The sequence below is a fragment of the Chiloscyllium punctatum genome, chromosome 10 (assembly GCF_047496795.1).
Source record: "Chiloscyllium punctatum isolate Juve2018m chromosome 10, sChiPun1.3, whole genome shotgun sequence".
Classification (NCBI taxonomy): Eukaryota; Metazoa; Chordata; class Chondrichthyes; order Orectolobiformes; family Hemiscylliidae; genus Chiloscyllium; species Chiloscyllium punctatum.
Window position 1 is genome coordinate 118,785,949 of NC_092748.1, and position 18,016 is coordinate 118,803,964.

The 18,016-nt window shown below is 45.1% G+C and overlaps 1 protein-coding gene across 4 annotated transcripts in view; it reads right to left on the bottom strand.

Annotated features, from left to right (window-relative positions):
* Positions 1–18,016, bottom strand: part of LOC140482502 (uncharacterized) — a 73,967-nt gene that overhangs the window by 28,497 nt on the left and 27,454 nt on the right. For all 4 annotated transcript variants that reach the window (XM_072580046.1, XM_072580048.1, XM_072580047.1 and 1 more), the window contains 2 exons: positions 8,221–8,281; positions 4,431–6,671 (listed from right to left, as the gene is read on the bottom strand). In XM_072580046.1, coding sequence (XP_072436147.1) covers positions 4,431–6,671; positions 8,221–8,281 — 2,302 coding nt within the window. The remainder of the gene's footprint in view (positions 1–4,430; positions 6,672–8,220; positions 8,282–18,016) is intronic.

Genomic DNA, 18,016 nt, shown 5'->3' on the forward strand with positions numbered 1-18,016 from the left:
CAGTCTTGGGTGACTGTCTGTGTGGAGTTTGCACATCTTTCCCCATGGCTGCGTGGGTTTCCTATTCTCTCTCTAGTTATTCTTTCTCCTTTAATACACTTAAAGAACCTCTTTGGATTCACCCAAATCTGGATGCTCCGGTTTCCTCCCACAGTCCAAAGATGTACAGGTTTGGTGGACTGGCCATGCTAAAATTGCCTGTAGTGTTCAGGGAAGTGTAGTTTAGGTGCATTAGTAAAAGAAATGTAGAGTAATAGGATAGGGGAATGGATATGGGTGGGTTACTTTTCGGAGGGTCGGTGTGGACTTGTTGGGCCTAATGACTTGTTTCCACACTGTGGGGATTCTCTTTTTTGATTCTAACTCTGACCTCACCCATGGCTAACGCTGATGCAAAAATATCAGCCTGGGCCCCCGCAATTTCTTCTCCAGCCTCTTGTAATGTTTTTGGATATACCTGGTCAGGACCGGGAGATTTACCTACCTGCATATATTCTAATACATCCAACATCTCCTCTGTGATATGGACTGTCCCCAAGATATCACCAGTAATTTCCTCAAGTTCCCAAGTCTTCACATTTTTCTCCATGGTAAACACAGAGGAGAAATATTCATTGAGGACCTCACCCATCTCTTGCAGTTCTACACACACTTTGATCCTTGAGGGGTCCTATTCTCTCTCCAATTATTCTTTTTCCTTTAATGTACTTAAATGACCTCTTTAGATTCACCCTAATCTTCTCAGCCAAGGCTATTTTTGTGCACCCTTTTCACCCTCCTGATTTCCTTCTTCAGTAAACTCTGTATTCCATGTATACCTCCAGGGATTCCCTTGATCCCAGCTGACTGTATCTGAGCCATGTGCCCTTCATTTTTATGGTCAAAGCCTCAATATCTCTTGTCATCCAGGGTTCCCTACTCCTGCCACCTTGCCCTTCACTCTCACAGGAACATATAGACCTTGAACTCTAGCGATCTCACTTTTAAAGGCCTCCCAACTGCCAGATGACCCTTTGCCTGCAAACAAACTACTCCAATCAACCGCTGCAAACTCTAAATCCATTAAAATTCGCCTTGCCCCAATTTAGAACTTGAGCCTGTGGACCAGTTTTGTCCCCCTCCATTTAGGAGGTCAAAAATCAAAAGAGGTGTATGTAAGGTTTAGGAAACTGAAGACACACAGAGTCCTTGAAGAATTTGAAGATAGCAGGGAAGAACTCAAACAAGGAATTAGGAGGGCCAAAAGGGGCCATGGGAAATGTCTTTGGCATACAGGATTAAGGAAAATCCCGAGGCATTTTATATAAGGAACAAGCCATGGGAAATGCAGGGTTACAGGGATAGGGTTGGGGGATGAGTCTAGGTGGGATGTTCTTCGGAAGGCCGTTGGGCCAAATGGCCTGTTTTCACACAGTGGGGATCCTATAAGGAAGTAAGTAGCTGAGGAAAAGTTAGGTCCTCTCAAGGACAAAGGAGGGAATTTATGCATGGAGCCAGAGGAAGTGGGTGGTACAGAAATTGTTTACCGGGTTTTGCCCAGTTTGGAGTGTATTAATTGATAGTGACCTGATAGAAACTTGCAAAGTTATGGTAGAAAGGATAGTCAGAGTCTTTTTCCCAGGGTAGAAATGTCAATTACTGGGGGACACAGGTTTAAGGTAAAAGTGGGTAAGTTTAAAGGAGATTTGAGAGGCAAGCTTTTTTTATAAGAGGCTGGCAAGGGCCTGGAATGCACTGCCAGAGGAAGTGGTTGAGGCAGATACAATAGAAACGTTTAAGAGGCATTTCGACAAATATATGAATAGGCAGTGAATAAGAACAAAAGGTTTTTAGTTGAGAAAAGCATCATGTGTTGGCACAAGCTTGGTGGGCCGAAGGGCCTGTCCTTATGTTCTTTATTCTTCAATTCCACTTACCTGTTCCAATTAAAATTAGATTAGATTAGATCACTTACAGTGTGGAAACAGGCCCTTCGGCCCAACAAGTCCACACCACCCCGCCGAAGCGCAATCCACCCATACCCCTACATCTACCCCTTATTAAAAGGTGTTGCTATGGTTACGTGCATGGGTCCCAGCTTTGTTAGCCTTTTGTGGGCTAGATGCAACATTCATATTTTCAGTCCTACTCAAGGCCCGACCCTCATCTCTTTTTTTCTATAAATTCGTGACTGTTTTGGTTCTGTCCTGTGCACTCGCCATGAACTGGAACATGTCATTGCCTGTGCTTCCAGTTTCCCCTTCTCCCCAACATCATCTGCTCCATCCCTGGCTGCAGTTCTGAAGAAGTCAAAGGACCCAAAGAATTAACTCTCTTTCTATCTCCACAGATGCTGCCATAACAGCTGAGTTTCTCCAGCACATTTTGCTCTTATGCCATTCCTGATCCTTTCTTGACTTCTCTGTTTCCATTTCCAGGGTAGGCTGTTCTACCACCCTTTACAAAATTATCGATACCCACAGCTAGCTCGATTACACGTCTCCATCACAGAATCAGTACCACAGAAGGAGGTTATATTGCCAGCACTGGCTCTTCAAATCAGCAGCATTCCTTATTGTCAATCTCCTGCCTTTTCTGTTATGTTTTCTCACTCTCCCTCGCAACCTCCTTGCATCTGATCTGATGATACAAGCTTCTATCATCACACTTCTGACATATTTTCATTTTGCCACCATCGGGTGCTCCCACCCAGTAAGGTTAAAGGTTCCTTCAACATGTTCGATCTATTTCACACACCTCCCGCGAGCAACCACAAACACAGTCTCCCCTTCTCTCACTTTTCAGCATTCCTGAGAGACTTTTCTTTCCACAACATCTTTTTCCATTCCTCAGTCTTCCCTGCCCCCTCTCAGACACACCTTTCTGGGCAAAGTTAGTGGATGCAAACCCTTTCCTTTCACCTGCTGATATCTCCCCAAATAATTCTTTGAAATGAAACAGTGGATTCATTTGTTTTACTTGCAACCTATTTGTTTTTTTAATAAACTCATGGGACATGGGCATCGTTGACCAGGGCAGCATTTATTGCCTAGGCCTAGCAGCCTTGAGAAGGTGGGAGTGAACTGCCTCCTTGAACCATTGCAACCCATTTAGTCTGGAAAGTGTGGTGCTGGAGAAGCACAGCAGGTCAGGCTGCATCTGAAGAGCACAATCCTGCTCCTCAGATGCTGCCTGACCTGCTGTACTTTTCTAGCACCACACTCTCGACTCTGATCTCCAACATATGCAGTCCTCACTTTCTCCTAACTCATTTATGGGTGGCATGGTGGCACAGTGGTTAGCACTGCTGCCTCACAGCGCCAGAGACCTGGGTTCAATTCCTGCCTCAGGCGACTGACTGTGTGGAGTTTGCACATTCTCCCCGTGTCTGCGTGGGTTTCCTCCGGGTGCTCCAGTTTCCTCCCATAGTCCAAAGATGTGCAGGTCAGGTGAATTGGCCATGCTAAATTGCCCGTAGTGTTAGGTGCAGGGGTAAATGTAGGGGTATGGGTGGGTTTCGCTTCGGCGGGGCAGTGTGGACTTGTTGGGCCGAAGGGCCTGTTTCCACACTGTAAGTAATCTAATCTAATCTAATCTAATTTAGTGTAGGTAGATCCACAATGCTGTTCAGGATTTGGACTGAAGGAGTGGTGATATATTTTCAAGTCAGGATAGTCAGTGGCTTGGAGGGGAACTTGCAAGTCTCAAAAATTGCTGTCTCAAAATCCTGGAATTCCCTCCCAAAGGGCATTGTAGGGCTACCTACTGCACATGGACTGCAGCGATTCAAGAAGGCAGCTCACCCCCACCTTTTCAAGGGGCAACTAGGGATGGGCAACAAATGCTGGCCCAGCCAGTGATGTCCATATCCCAAGAATTAATTTTCAAAAAATTTGTAACCCACTTCTGCGCGCTCTCTAAGTTATTCACATCTTTCCTATAATCTGTCAACCACAACTGTACATTACACTCCAGCAGAGGTCTAACAAGTTTCTTGTACAAGTTCAGCTTCACCTCCTTGATCTTGCACTCTGTCCCCTGATTAACAAAGCTCAGGACATTATATATTTTACTCAATTCTCTCTCTCTATCTATCCTGCCACCTTCAATGATCTGAATACACCTACAGCCAGGCCTCTCTGCTCCTGCATTCCCCCCCCCCTTTTGAATTTTACCCCCTAATTTATTTTGTCATTCAATGTTCTTCTGACCAAAGTCCATAAGTTCACACTTCTCTGCATTAGACTTCATTTGTCACATATCCCCCAACTCCACCAACTTGAAACTGGAATTCTACATTGGCCTACTCACACGTTACAATTCTTCCAAGATTTGAGTCATCTTCAAACTTTGAAATTGCCCCCCTGCACACCAAATTGACAACAAATTTGGCAAAATAACAGGCAAAAGACTCACTGTTTGGCACCACTACTGTGAGACTGAGTTTGTACCTCTGTTTGCAAGTTACATTCCGTTGTTTTCTTAGCCATTTCCAGCTCAAACTCTGACCTCACTTGTCGCATCGATTGCTGCAGTGAGCTCAGTTGTTCTCTCATAGTCTGTAATTCAGCTCGAAGTTCTTCATTTTCCTTTGCCAGGGATGCCAACATTTCCTTGCCGTCCTGTGCACTCTCCAGCTGGTAGGCTCCATCATCCTCCTGCTGCTTTGCCAACCTGACAGTCTTTCCCTCCAATTCAACCTTCTCAGCAGACAGTTGTACCAGCTGTGCATTGAACTGCTTCATCTTTCCTTGGTCTCTCTCCATCTTACCTTGAGATGGTTCATTACTCAGCTCAACTTTTGCATTATTGTCCTTCAGCTGCAGCAGGTCCTCCTCGAGAATGGAAACTGTCTTCCTCAGGTTTTCCTTCTGTTGCTCCAGTGCTTTCTTCTCAGCTTCAACGGCCTTGATTCTTCCCAGCATTTCTTGAACCTTGAGATTATGAGCGTTCTCCAGCTCTTCCATTTGCTTCTTAACCTTGGTGACCTCCTGGCCAGACTGTTCAAGAGCAGAAAGTGCTGAGCTCAGCTCCCTCTGTGTAGATACTCTCTCCTTGCTGACCTCTTGCAAACTCTGCCTTAGTTCAGCACTTTCAGGTTGTATCATTTCTGTATATTTTCTTGCAGACACCGCCAACTTCTCCTTCATCTCCTCTTCATGAGCCACATGTTGGTCTTTCAATACTGTTGTTTGGTTGTCTGTACTTGATTGTTCTGCCATTAAAATATGGAGCTGGGCCACAGTTTCCTCCAGTTTCTGTGTGGCTTCTAACTTCTCAGCATTTGAAGCCTCTAATTTCTGAGTAATCTCCTTCAATTTGTCCTTCAAAACATTTAGTTCTTCCTTTCCCCTTGTGGCAACGTTCATGTTTTCCTCTTTCAGCACGGCCTGTTGGCCTTCCCACTTCAAGGCAGAAAGGACTTCCAAACTTGCAGCGTCTTCCTGTTTGAATTCATTCCTTTCCAGCTCTTGATTGACCAATTCATTTTGGTCTTGTCTCAGGTTTTCTCCAGGATTCCCATTGTCTGCTGCCAGCATTAACTCCCTCCCATCAGGAGAGGGAAAAGCAGCACCACTCTGTTGAAGCAGCTGTTTCTCAGGAGGTTGGAGTTTGCTGATCTCTGACCGAAGTGAGATGACAGACATTTTTAATTCTTTGACTTCCTGTTGGCTTGCCTTGTACTTCTCTTCAAGTGAATTGTTGAGAGACTCCAGGTCTTGTAGCTTGATCTGTAGCTCTTCCATCTCAATCAACTGACGCCCATTTTCCAAATTGATTTTACTCTGAGTTTGAACCAGAATTGTCTCTATATTTCTTAGTTCCTCCTTCACTGTTCTTCGCTTTTGGTCAGTATCTCCTTTCAATCCATCATCTTCCTTTTGATGTTCGTCAAGTGTGAACTTCAGCTTCTCCAACTCTTCCTCATGGAACTGTTGGGCTGCTGCCATCTTTTCTACCTGCTCCTTTTTCAGTAACATATTCTCGTGATCTTTCTCGACCAGGGCTTGTTTCAGTTCATCAAGAATCTTATCCATTTCCTCAACTGTTTCATTCAGGAAGTTGTTACTGTCCTCCAACTGCTCCACCTTGTTTGATTGTTCCTCAATATTCTTCTGCAATTCCTTGAAGTTTGAGATCTCTTGCTGAAGTTTGGAGGACTCCTCCTCATGGCTCTTCTCTTTCTCTTTGAGTAGAAAGTTCAGTTGCCTGATGACGTGCTCTTTCTCGGTTAGGTCTGTGTTGAGTTTTTCTAAGAGAGATCGCTGTTCTGCTATAACTTTGAGTTCAGTCTCTCTCTTCTCATCTGTTGTTGAGGTGGATACAGCATCCTGAGACCTCTGAACATCAATTTGGCTGCTGCCTCTGCACAGTTCTGATGCAGCAAGCTCTTGCTTCAAGTTGTTCACCAGTCCTATGTTCTGTTCTTCACGATGGAGCACTTGCTCATCATGTTCAGATTGTAGTCGTTGACCTGGATCTGACCTGGAGTCATTAGTACACACTTCCAGAATTGGTTCTTGGTTTCCTTGGAGAGCACCGAGACCCTTTGAGGCACTGTGTGTTGTTGATGCTCCTGGTGGTATTCCTGGTTCTTCAGATTTCATGAAACTCTGCATCCTTCCATTGATCACTGGCTTCTCGTGCTCGGGTTCCTTTTCTGACCAATAATTTAGCTTCTTGTACAGCCCCTGAATATGAAGCCAATTTCAACAATGTTGAACATCAGATCTTAAGCAGTAATCATGGAACATTCCTGTCTCCACCTCCATTAACATGGGAGGTGGAAAATGATCAACAAAATAAAGTGGATTCAACAGGAAGGTCACAGACAGCATTTTTATTTATAAAGCAAACATTTACCTTGAACTAAAACCACGCTGCGAGAGTCATAAAGCAGTGTAGAGGGAGCTTTACCCTGTATCTAACCCCATGCTGTGCCTGTCCCTGGGAGTGTTTGATGGGGACAGTGTAGAGGGAGCTTTACTCTGTATCTAACCTTGTGCTGTCTGCGTCCTGCTCTGGTGAAGTGTTATCCTAGACTCGAAATGTTAGCTTGCTTTCCCTTAATGGATGTTGGCTGACCTGCTGTAATCTTCATCATTTTCTGTTTTATGTCCCTGTGCTGGGAATGTTTGATGGGGACAGTGTAGAGGAAGCTTTACTCTGTATCTAACCTTGTACTGTTCCTGACCCAGGATTGTTTGATGGGGGACAGTGTAGAGGCAGCTTTACTTTATATTTACCCCTGTGCTGACCCTGTCCTGGGAGTGTTTGATGGGGACAGTGTAGAGGGACCTTTACTCTGTATCTAACACCGTGCTGTCCCTGTCCTGGGAGTGTTTGATGGGGGACAGTGTAGAGGGAGCTTTACTCTGTATCTAACCGCGTGCTGTCTCTGTCCCTGGGAGTGTTTGATGGGGACAGTGTAGAGGAACCTTTACTCTGTATCTAAACCCGTGCTGTCCCAGTCCTGGGAGTGTTTGATGGGGACAGTGTAGAGGGAGCTTTACTCTGTATCTAACCCTGTGCTGACCCTGTTCTGGGAGTGTTTGATGGGGACAGTGTAGAGGAAGATTTACTTTGTATCTAACCCCGTGCTGTCCCTTTCCTGGGAGCATTTGATGGGGGACAGTCTAGAGGAAGCTTTACTCTGTATCTAACCCCGTGCTGTCCCTGTCCTGGGAGCGTTTGATGGGGGACAGTCTAGAGGGAGCTTTACTCTGTATCTAACCCCGTGCTGTCCCTGTCCTGGGAGTGTTTGATGGGGACAGTGTAGAGGGAGCTTTACTCTGTATCTGACCCTTTGCTGACTATGTCCTGGGAATGTTTGATGGGGGACAGTGTAGAGGGAGCTTTACTCTGTATCTAACCCCGTGCTGTCCCTGTCCTGGGAGTGTTTGATGGGGACAGTGTAGTGGGAGCTTTACTCTGTATCTAACCCCGTGCTGTCCCTGTCCTGGCAGTGTTTGATGGGGACAGTGTAGAGGGAGCTTTACTCTGTATCTAACCCCGTGCTGTCCCTGTCCTGGGAGTGTTTGATGGGGACAGTGTAGTGGGAGCTTTACTCTGTATCTAACCCCGTGCTGACCCTGTCCTGGGAGTGATTGATGAGGACCATTTTTACCTCTGTGCTCTACCTGAAACTAAAGATCAGAAGTGGAAATGTTTGCTTTTCCCAGAATGTCAGAAACACAATAAAATTAATATATTGGATTTTGTTTTGAAGACACTCATTACCTTAAACAGGTTGTTGAATTGAACTTTTGTTGTCATTGTCTTCCTGGGAGTCTTATATTCACTGCAATTAGTGGAGAAGTGGGGGCATTGATTAATGATGATAATTGTGTATTAAATCTTACTTATTCAAATAGCTACAAATATATTTGGCTGTTACTATAAAAATTAGCATTAATATTAAAAACATTAGTACACAAATGTTCATTCACTCTCCTCCACCTCCAACACTCAGTAACAGCAGTGTGTACTATCTACAAGATGCACTGCAGAGATTCACTAAGGTTCCTTAGACAGCACCTTCCAAACCCATGACCACTTCCATCTCAAAGGACAAGGGCAGCAGATACATGAGAACATCACAACCTGCAAGTTCCCCTCCGAGTCAGTCACCATTCCGACTTGGAAATATATCACCGTTCCTTCGGTCAAAATCCTGGAGTTCCCTCTCTCACAGCATGAGGTTGTACCTACAGTGAGTGTGAGGTAGCAGAGAGAACAGTGTGGCATTTACTTTTCAATGGACCTTCTTATGGCATTACTGGCTGTTGCTCCATACCTTGAAGCAACACTGTCTGGGCTGGTAATCTCAACTGGGCTGCTAGGTGTGACGATGCCGTGGCTTTAAGAGGTTTTGTTTTCATCCTGTTTTTGTTTATTCATTTGTGGGACTTGGGCATCGCTGGCTGGCCAGTATTGATAACCCATCCGTGTATATCCTTGAGAAGGTGGGGGTGAGCTGCCTTCTTGACCCGCTGCAGTCCATGTGCTGTGGGTTGACCCACAATGCCCTTAGGGAGGGAATTCCAGGATTCTGACCCAGTGACACTGAAGGAACAGCGATATATTTCCAAGTCAGGATGGTGAGGGGCTCGGAGGGGAACTTGCAGGGGGTGGTGTTCCCATGTATCTGCTGCCCTTGTCCTTCTAGATGGAAGTGGGTTTGGAAGGTGCTGTCTGAGGATCTTTGGTGACTCGTCTGTGAGACAGCTCTCCTAATTTTGGTAAGGAGGACTTCACATGGTCGATAGGGCTGTTTGTGTTTTTCAGTTGTCTTTTCTGGTTCCAAGGTCAATACCAGGTGATCCGACTGGTTTCATTACTTTGTTGTGACTTTCTAGCGATTGATACAACTGAGAGCCTTGCTGGGCCATTTCAGAGGGCAGCTGAGAGTCAACCCCATTACTGTGGGTCTGGAGTCACATGTAGACCAGGCAAGATAAGGATGGCAGTTTCCTTCCCTAAAGGACATTACTGAGCCAGTTGTGTTTTTACGACAATTGAAAATGGTTTCATGGTCATCAGTCAACTCTTAATTCCAGAATTTTAAAAATTGAATTCATATTCCACCATCTGTCATAGCAGGATTTGAACCCAGGTCCCTAGAACGTTATAATGGGTTTCTGGATCAATAGTCAAGCAATAATACCAATAGACCATTGCCTGCCCATGTGGGGACCTTGGGATTTCTTTTAAAAAGTTGGAACAATAGAAGCAGCCTGGATGGGTGTGGCCAACTCTCACAGACCAGGATTTCTAATTTTTTTGAAGTTTTTATGGTTAGCGTTAAGCAGTTGCTATTGTGGTCTTGAAGGAGGAGCTATCTTTCCCTCTGTGGGTGACATCTAGAAGCTGGAGTTTCTCTCTGTAGCTGGGTTACCTGTGAAAAAAAATTGTCTTTTTTTTAATTTGCCTTTTTGCCAAAGGATGTGTTTATGGGATGGTACTATATTGGAACAGTTAATTAGTAATAGTTACTGTATCTATTATAAGTTTTCCAAAGAGTTGGTATCCTAAATTCTCCTTTCTTGCATTGTATTTTAAAAATAGTGTTTAAATAAATAAATACATTGTATTTTGCTTAACATCGAGCAGTTTGGCCAATTGAATTGCATCAAGAAGAAAGCATGTTAAATTAAATAAGAAAATGTTAGGGTCTGGGCTACCTTCTTAAAATATTTTGAGTGGGTCTAGCCTAGTCCTAACACAAGGTCTAGTGTCCTCTTCAGCTCACCCTCCCCATCTACCTGGACCTCAAGATCCTTGATGGAGAACCATTGCACATTTTCCCTTTCTGGAACATCTTTGAAACAACTGACCATCAATGAACAGGACAGCCTCAGAATGTCAGTTCTTGTCTGAGTGCAGGCCAGTTGCTGCAGATATCAGCCCTTCAGCAGGTATTCAGTGAGTGGGGATTTCTGGGAATGACAGGTGGTTAGATGGGGCTAGAACTGGGAAAGACCCTGGCAACGGGAGCAGGATAGGGTGTTAATGACGCAATATTTACGGGAGGCAATAGCATAGTGATAATGTTACTGGAATAGTAAGTGAAAATGCCAGGCTAATGTTCTGAGTTTGTTGATTCAAATCTCATCAGATGATGAAATTTGAATTTAATAAAATATGGATCATAAAAATCACCATGGTGACTATGAAATCATAATTGATTATTGTAAAAAAAAAATCTGTTTCATGAATGTCATTTAGGAAAGGAAACTGTCATCCTGACCTGATCTGACCCACACGTGACTCCAGACCCACAGAAATGTAGTTGCCTCTAAAATGCTCTCTGGGCAATTAGAGATGGGCAACAAATATTGGCCTGGTCAGTGTCACCCACCTCCCAAAAACAAGGCATGGTCCAATGTGACAAGAGATCTTGTTCGGCCTTGCAGAGAGAGAAATTCTCCTTGAAACTTATTGTTATTATGAGAGTAACACTGAGCCAGTACATCTCTCAGATTAACACTGAGACAGTGCATCTCTCAGAGTAACACTGAGCTAGTACATCTGTCAGAGTAACACTGAGACAGTGCATCTCTCAGAGTAACACTGAGCTAGTACATCTCTCAGAGTAACACTGAGCTAGTACATCTCTCAGAGTAACACAGAGACAGTGCAACTGTCAGAGTAACACTGAGCCAGTGCATCTCTCAGAGTAACACTGAGACAGTGCATCTCTCAGAGTAACACTGAGCCAGTACATCTGTCAGAGTAACACTGAGCCAGTACATCTCTCAGAATAACACTGAGCCAGTACAACTGTCAGAGTAACACTGAGCTAGTACATCTCTCAGAGTAACACTGAGCTAGTACATCTCTCAGAATAACACTGAGCCAGTACATCTCTCAGAGTAACACTGAGCCGGTGCATCTCTCAGAGTAACACTGAGCCAGTGCATCTGTCAGAGTAACACTGAGCCAGTGCATCTCTCAGAATAACACTGAGCCAGTGCATCTCTCAGAGTAACACTGAGACAGTGCATCTCTCAGAATAACACTGAGCCAGTACATCTCTCAGAGTAACACTGAGCCAGTGCATCTCTCAGAGTAATACTGAGCTAGTACATCTCTCAGAGTAACACTGAGCCAGTGCATCTCTCAGAGTAACACTGAGCCAGTGCATCTCTCAGAGTAACACTGAGACAGTGCATCTCTCAGAGTAACACTGAGCCAGTACATCTCTCAGAGTAACACTGAGCTAGTACATCTGTCAGAGTAACACTGAGCTAGTACATCTGTCAGAGTAACACTGAGCCCGTACATCTCTCAGAGTAACACTGAGACAGTGCATCTCTCAGAGTAACACTGAGCCAGTACATCTGTCAGAGTAACACTGAGCCAGTACATCTCTCAGAGTAACACTGAGACAGTGCATCTCTCAGAGTAACACTGAGACGGTACATCTCTCAGAGTAACACTGAGCCAGTACATCTGTCAGAGTAACACTGAGACAGTACCTCTCTCAGAGTAACACTGAGCTAGTACATCTCTCAGAGTAACACTGAGACAGTGCATCTCTCAGAGTAACACTGAGACAGTGCATCTCTCAGAGTAACACTGAGACGGTACATCTCTCAGAGTAACACTGAGCCAGTACATCTGTCAGAGTAACACTGAGACAGTACCTCTCTCAGAGTAACACTGAGCTAGTATATCTGTCAGAGTAACACTGAGACAGTACATCTCTCAGAGTAACACTGAGACAGTGCATCTCTCGGAGTAACACTGAGCTAGTACATCTGTCAGAGTAACACTGAGCCAGTACATCTCTCAGAGTAACAATGAGCTAGTACATCTGTCAGAGTAACACTGAGCCAGTAAATCTCTCAGAGTAACACTGAGCCAGTGCATCTCTCAGAGTAACACTGAGACAGTACATCTGTCAGAGTAACACTGAGCCAGTACATCTCTCAGAGTAACACTGAGACAGTGCATCTCTCAGAGTAACACTGAGACGGTACATCTCTCAGAGTAACACTGAGCCAGTACATCTGTCAGAGTAACACTGAGACAGTACCTCTCTCAGAGTAACACTGAGCTAGTACATCTCTCAGAGTAACACTGAGACAGTGCATCTCTCAGAGTAACACTGAGACAGTACATCTCTCAGAGTAACACTGAGCCAGTGCATCTGTCAGAGTAACACTGAGCCAGTACATCTCTCAGAATAACACTGAGCCAGTACAACTGTCAGAGTAACACTGAGCTAGTACATCTCTCAGAGTAACACTGAGCTAGTACATCTCTCAGAATAACACTGAGCCAGTACATCTCTCAGAGTAACACTGAGCCGGTGCATCTCTCAGAGTAACACTGAGCCAGTGCATCTGTCAGAGTAACACTGAGCCAGTGCATCTCTCAGAATAACACTGAGCCAGTGCATCTCTCAGAGTAACACTGAGACAGTGCATCTCTCAGAATAACACTGAGCCAGTACATCTCTCAGAGTAACACTGAGCCAGTGCATCTCTCAGAGTAATACTGAGCTAGTACATCTCTCAGAGTAACACTGAGCCAGTGCATCTCTCAGAGTAACACTGAGCCAGTGCATCTCTCAGAGTAACACTGAGCCAGTGCATCTCTCAGAGTAACACTGAGACAGTGCATCTCTCAGAGTAACACTGAGCCAGTACATCTCTCAGAGTAACACTGAGCTAGTACATCTGTCAGAGTAACACTGAGCTAGTACATCTGTCAGAGTAACACTGAGCCCGTACATCTCTCAGAGTAACACTGAGACAGTGCATCTCTCAGAGTAACACTGAGCCAGTACATCTGTCAGAGTAACACTGAGCCAGTACATCTCTCAGAGTAACACTGAGACAGTGCATCTCTCAGAGTAACACTGAGACGGTACATCTTTCAGAGTAACACTGAGCCAGTACATCTGTCAGAGTAACACTGAGACAGTACATCTCTCAGAGTAACACTGAGCTAGTACATCTCTCAGAGTAACACTGAGACAGTGCATCTCTCAGAGTAACACTGAGACAGTGCATCTCTCAGAGTAACACTGAGACGGTACATCTCTCAGAGTAACACTGAGCCAGTACATCTGTCAGAGTAACACTGAGACAGTACCTCTCTCAGAGTAACACTGAGCTAGTACATCTGTCAGAGTAACACTGAGACAGTACATCTCTCAGAGTAACACTGAGACAGTGCATCTCTCGGAGTAACACTGAGCTAGTACATCTGTCAGAGTAACACTGAGCCAGTACATCTCTCAGAGTAACAATGAGCTAGTACATCTGTCAGAGTAACACTGAGCCAGTAAATCTCTCAGAGTAACACTGAGCTAGTACATCTGTCAGAGTAACACTGAGCCAGTACATCTCTCAGAGTAACACTGAGCTAGTACATCTGTCAGAGTAACACTGAGCCAGTACATCTCTCAGAGTAACAATGAGCTAGTACATCTGTCAGAGTAACACTGAGCCAGTAAATCTCTCAGAGTAACACTGAGCTAGTACATCTGTCAGAGTAACACTGAGCCAGTACATCTCTCAGAGTAACACTGAGACAGTGCATCTCTCAGAGTAACACTGAGCCAGTACATCTGTCAGAGTAACACTGAGCCAGTACATCTCTCAGAGTAACACTGAGACAGTGCATCTCTCAGAGTAACACTGAGCCAGTACATCTGTCAGAGTAACACTGAGACAGTGCATCTCTCAGAGTAACACTGAGCCAGTACATCTCTCAGAGTAACACTGAGACAGTGCATCTCTCAGAGTAACACTGAGCCAGTACATCTGTCAGAGTAACACTGAGACAGTACATCTCTCAGAGTAACACTGAGCCAGTGCATCTCTCTGAGTAACACTGAGCCAGTGCATCTCTCTGAGTAACACTGAGACTGTACATCTCTCAGAGTAACACTGAGCCAGTGCATCTCTCTGAGTAACACTGAGCCAGTGCATCTCTCTGAGTAACACTGAGCCAGTGCATCTCTCTGAGTAACACTGAGACAGTACATCTCTCTGAGTAACACTGAGACAGTACATCTGTCAGAGTAACACTGAGACAGTACATCTGTCAGAGTAACACTGAGCCAGTGCATCTGTCAGAGTAACACTGAGCCAGTAAATCTCTCAGAGTAACACTGAGCCAGTGCATCTCTCAGAGTAACACTGAGACAGTGCATCTCTCAGAGTAACACTGAGCCAGTACATCTCTCAGAGTAACACTGAGACAGTGCATCTCTCAGAGTAACACTGAGCCAGTACATCTCTCAGAGTAACACTGAGACAGTGCATCTCTCAGAGTAACACTGAGCCAGTACATCTCTCAGAGTAACACTGAGCTAGTACATCTCTCAGAGTAACACTGAGACAGTGCATCTCTCAGAGTAACACTGAGCCAGTACATCTGTCAGAGTAACACTGAGCCAGTACATCTCTCAGAGTAACACTGAGCCAGTACATCTGTCAGAGTAACACTGAGCCAGTAAATCTCTCAGAGTAACACTGAGCCAGTGCATCTCTCAGAGTAACACTGAGACAGTGCATCTCTCAGAGTAACACTGAGCCAGTACATCTCTCAGAGTAACACTGAGACAGTGCATCTCTCAGAGTAACACTGAGCCAGTACATCTCTCAGAGTAACACTGAGACAGTGCATCTCTCAGAGTAACACTGAGACAGTACATCTCTCAGAGTAACACTGAGCCAGTGCATCTGTCAGAGTAACACTGAGCCAGTAAATCTCTCAGAGTAACACTGAGCCAGTGCATCTCTCAGAGTAACACTGAGACAGTGCATCTCTCAGAGTAACACTGAGCCAGTACATCTCTCAGAGTAACACTGAGACAGTGCATCTCTCAGAGTAACACTGAGCCAGTACATCTCTCAGAGTAACACTGAGACAGTGCATCTCTCAGAGTAACACTGAGCCAGTACATCTCTCAGAGTAACACTGAGCTAGTACATCTCTCAGAGTAACACTGAGACAGTGCATCTCTCAGAGTAACACTGAGCCAGTACATCTGTCAGAGTAACACGGAGCCAGTACATCTCTCAGAGTAACACTGAGCCAGTACATCTGTCAGAGTAACACTGAGCCAGTAATTCTCTCAGAGTAACACTGAGCCAGTGCATCTCTCAGAGTAACACTGAGACAGTGCATCTCTCAGAGTAACACTGAGCCAGTACATCTCTCAGAGTAACACTGAGACAGTGCATCTCTCAGAGTAACACTGAGCCAGTACATCTCTCAGAGTAACACTGAGACAGTGCATCTCTCAGAGTAACACTGAGACAGTACATCTCTCAGAGTAACACTGAGCCAGTGCATCTGTCAGAGTAACACTGAGCCAGTGCATCTGTCAGAGTAACACTGAGCCAGTGCATCTCTCAGAGTAACACTGAGCCAGTACATCTGTCAGAGTAACACTGAGACAGTGCATCTCTCAGAGTAACACTGAGCCAGTACATCTCTCAGAGTAACACTGAGACAGTGCATCTCTCAGAGTAACACTGAGCCAGTACATCTCTCAGAATAACACTGAGCTAGTACATCTCTCAGAGTAACACTGAGACAGTGCATCTCTCAGAGTAACACTGAGCCAGTACATCTGTCAGAGTAACACTGAGCCAGTACATCTCTCAGAGTAACACTGAGCCAGTACATCTGTCAGAGTAACACTGAGCCAGTAAATCTCTCAGAGTAACACTGAGCCAGTGCATCTCTCAGAGTAACACTGAGACAGTGCATCTCTCAGAGTAACACTGAGCCAGTACATCTCTCAGAGTAACACTGAGACAGTGCATCTCTCAGAGTAACACTGAGCCAGTACATCTCTCAGAGTAACACTGAGACAGTGCATCTCTCAGAGTAACACTGAGACAGTACATCTCTCAGAGTAACACTGAGCCAGTGCATCTGTCAGAGTAACACTGAGCCAGTAAATCTCTCAGAGTAACACTGAGCCAGTGCATCTCTCAGAGTAACACTGAGACAGTGCATCTCTCAGAGTAACACTAAGCCAGTACATCTCTCAGAGTAACACTGAGACAGTGCATCTCTCAGAGTAACACTGAGCCAGTACATCTCTCAGAGTAACACTGAGCCAGTACATCTCTCAGAGTAACACTGAGCTAGTACATCTCTCAGAGTAACACTGAGACAGTGCATCTCTCAGAGTAACACTGAGCCAGTACATCTGTCAGAGTAACACTGAGCCAGTACATCTCTCAGAGTAAGACTGAGCCAGTACATCTGTCAGAGTAACACTGAGCCAGTAAATCTCTCAGAGTAACACTGAGCCAGTGCATCTCTCAGAGTAACACTGAGACAGTGCATCTCTCAGAGTAACACTGAGACAGTGCATCTCTCAGAGTAACACTGAGACAGTGCATCTCTCAGAGTAACACTGAGCCAGTACATCTCTCAGAGTAACACTGAGACAGTGCATCTCTCAGAGTAACACTGAGACAGTACATCTCTCAGAGTAACACTGAGCCAGTGCATCTGTCAGAGTAACACTGAGCCAGTAAATCTCTCAGAGTAACACTGAGCCAGTGCATCTCTCAGAGTAACACTGAGACAGTGCATCTCTCAGAGTAACACTGAGCCAGTACATCTCTCAGAGTAACACTGAGACAGTGCATCTCTCAGAGTAACACTGAGCCAGTACATCTCTCAGAGTAACACTGAGACAGTGCATCTCTCAGAGTAACACTGAGCCAGTACATCTCTCAGAGTAACACTGAGCTAGTACATCTCTCAGAGTAACACTGAGACAGTGCATCTCTCAGAGTAACACTGAGCCAGTACATCTGTCAGAGTAACACTGAGCCAGTACATCTGTCAGAGTAACACTGAGCCAGTACATCTGTCAGAGTAACACTGAGCCAGTAAATCTCTCAGAGTAACACTGAGCCAGTGCATCTCTCAGAGTAACACTGAGACAGTGCATCTCTCAGAGTAACACTGAGCCAGTACATCTCTCAGAGTAACACTGAGACAGTGCATCTCTCAGAGTAACACTGAGCCAGTACATCTCTCAGAGTAACACTGAGACAGTGCATCTCTCAGAGTAACACTGAGACAGTACATCTCTCAGAGTAACACTGAGCTAGTACATCTCTCAGAGTAACACTGAGACAGTGCATCTCTCAGAGTAACACTGAGCCAGTAAATCTCTCAGAGTAACACTGAGCCAGTACATCTGTCAGAGTAACACTGAGCCAGTACATCTCTCAGAGTAACACTGAGCCAGTACATCTCTCAGAGTAACACTGAGCCAGTACATCTCTCAGAGTAACACTGAGCCAGTACATCTCTCAGAGTAACACTGAGCCAGTGCACCGCTCAGATTTTAACAGAGGTTGTGGTGCTTTCAGTTTTATCTATAGTGGATTACAGATACCTGGGAGTGAATTACAGACTGGAATCTGATGGAGAGGGTCGGGATGATTTTTAAATAACAGATATTTGGGAGTGAGTTGCTTCCAGACTTGAATCTGAGCAATGGGTGTGAGTGATTATACACAGAATAAAGGATCCCTGG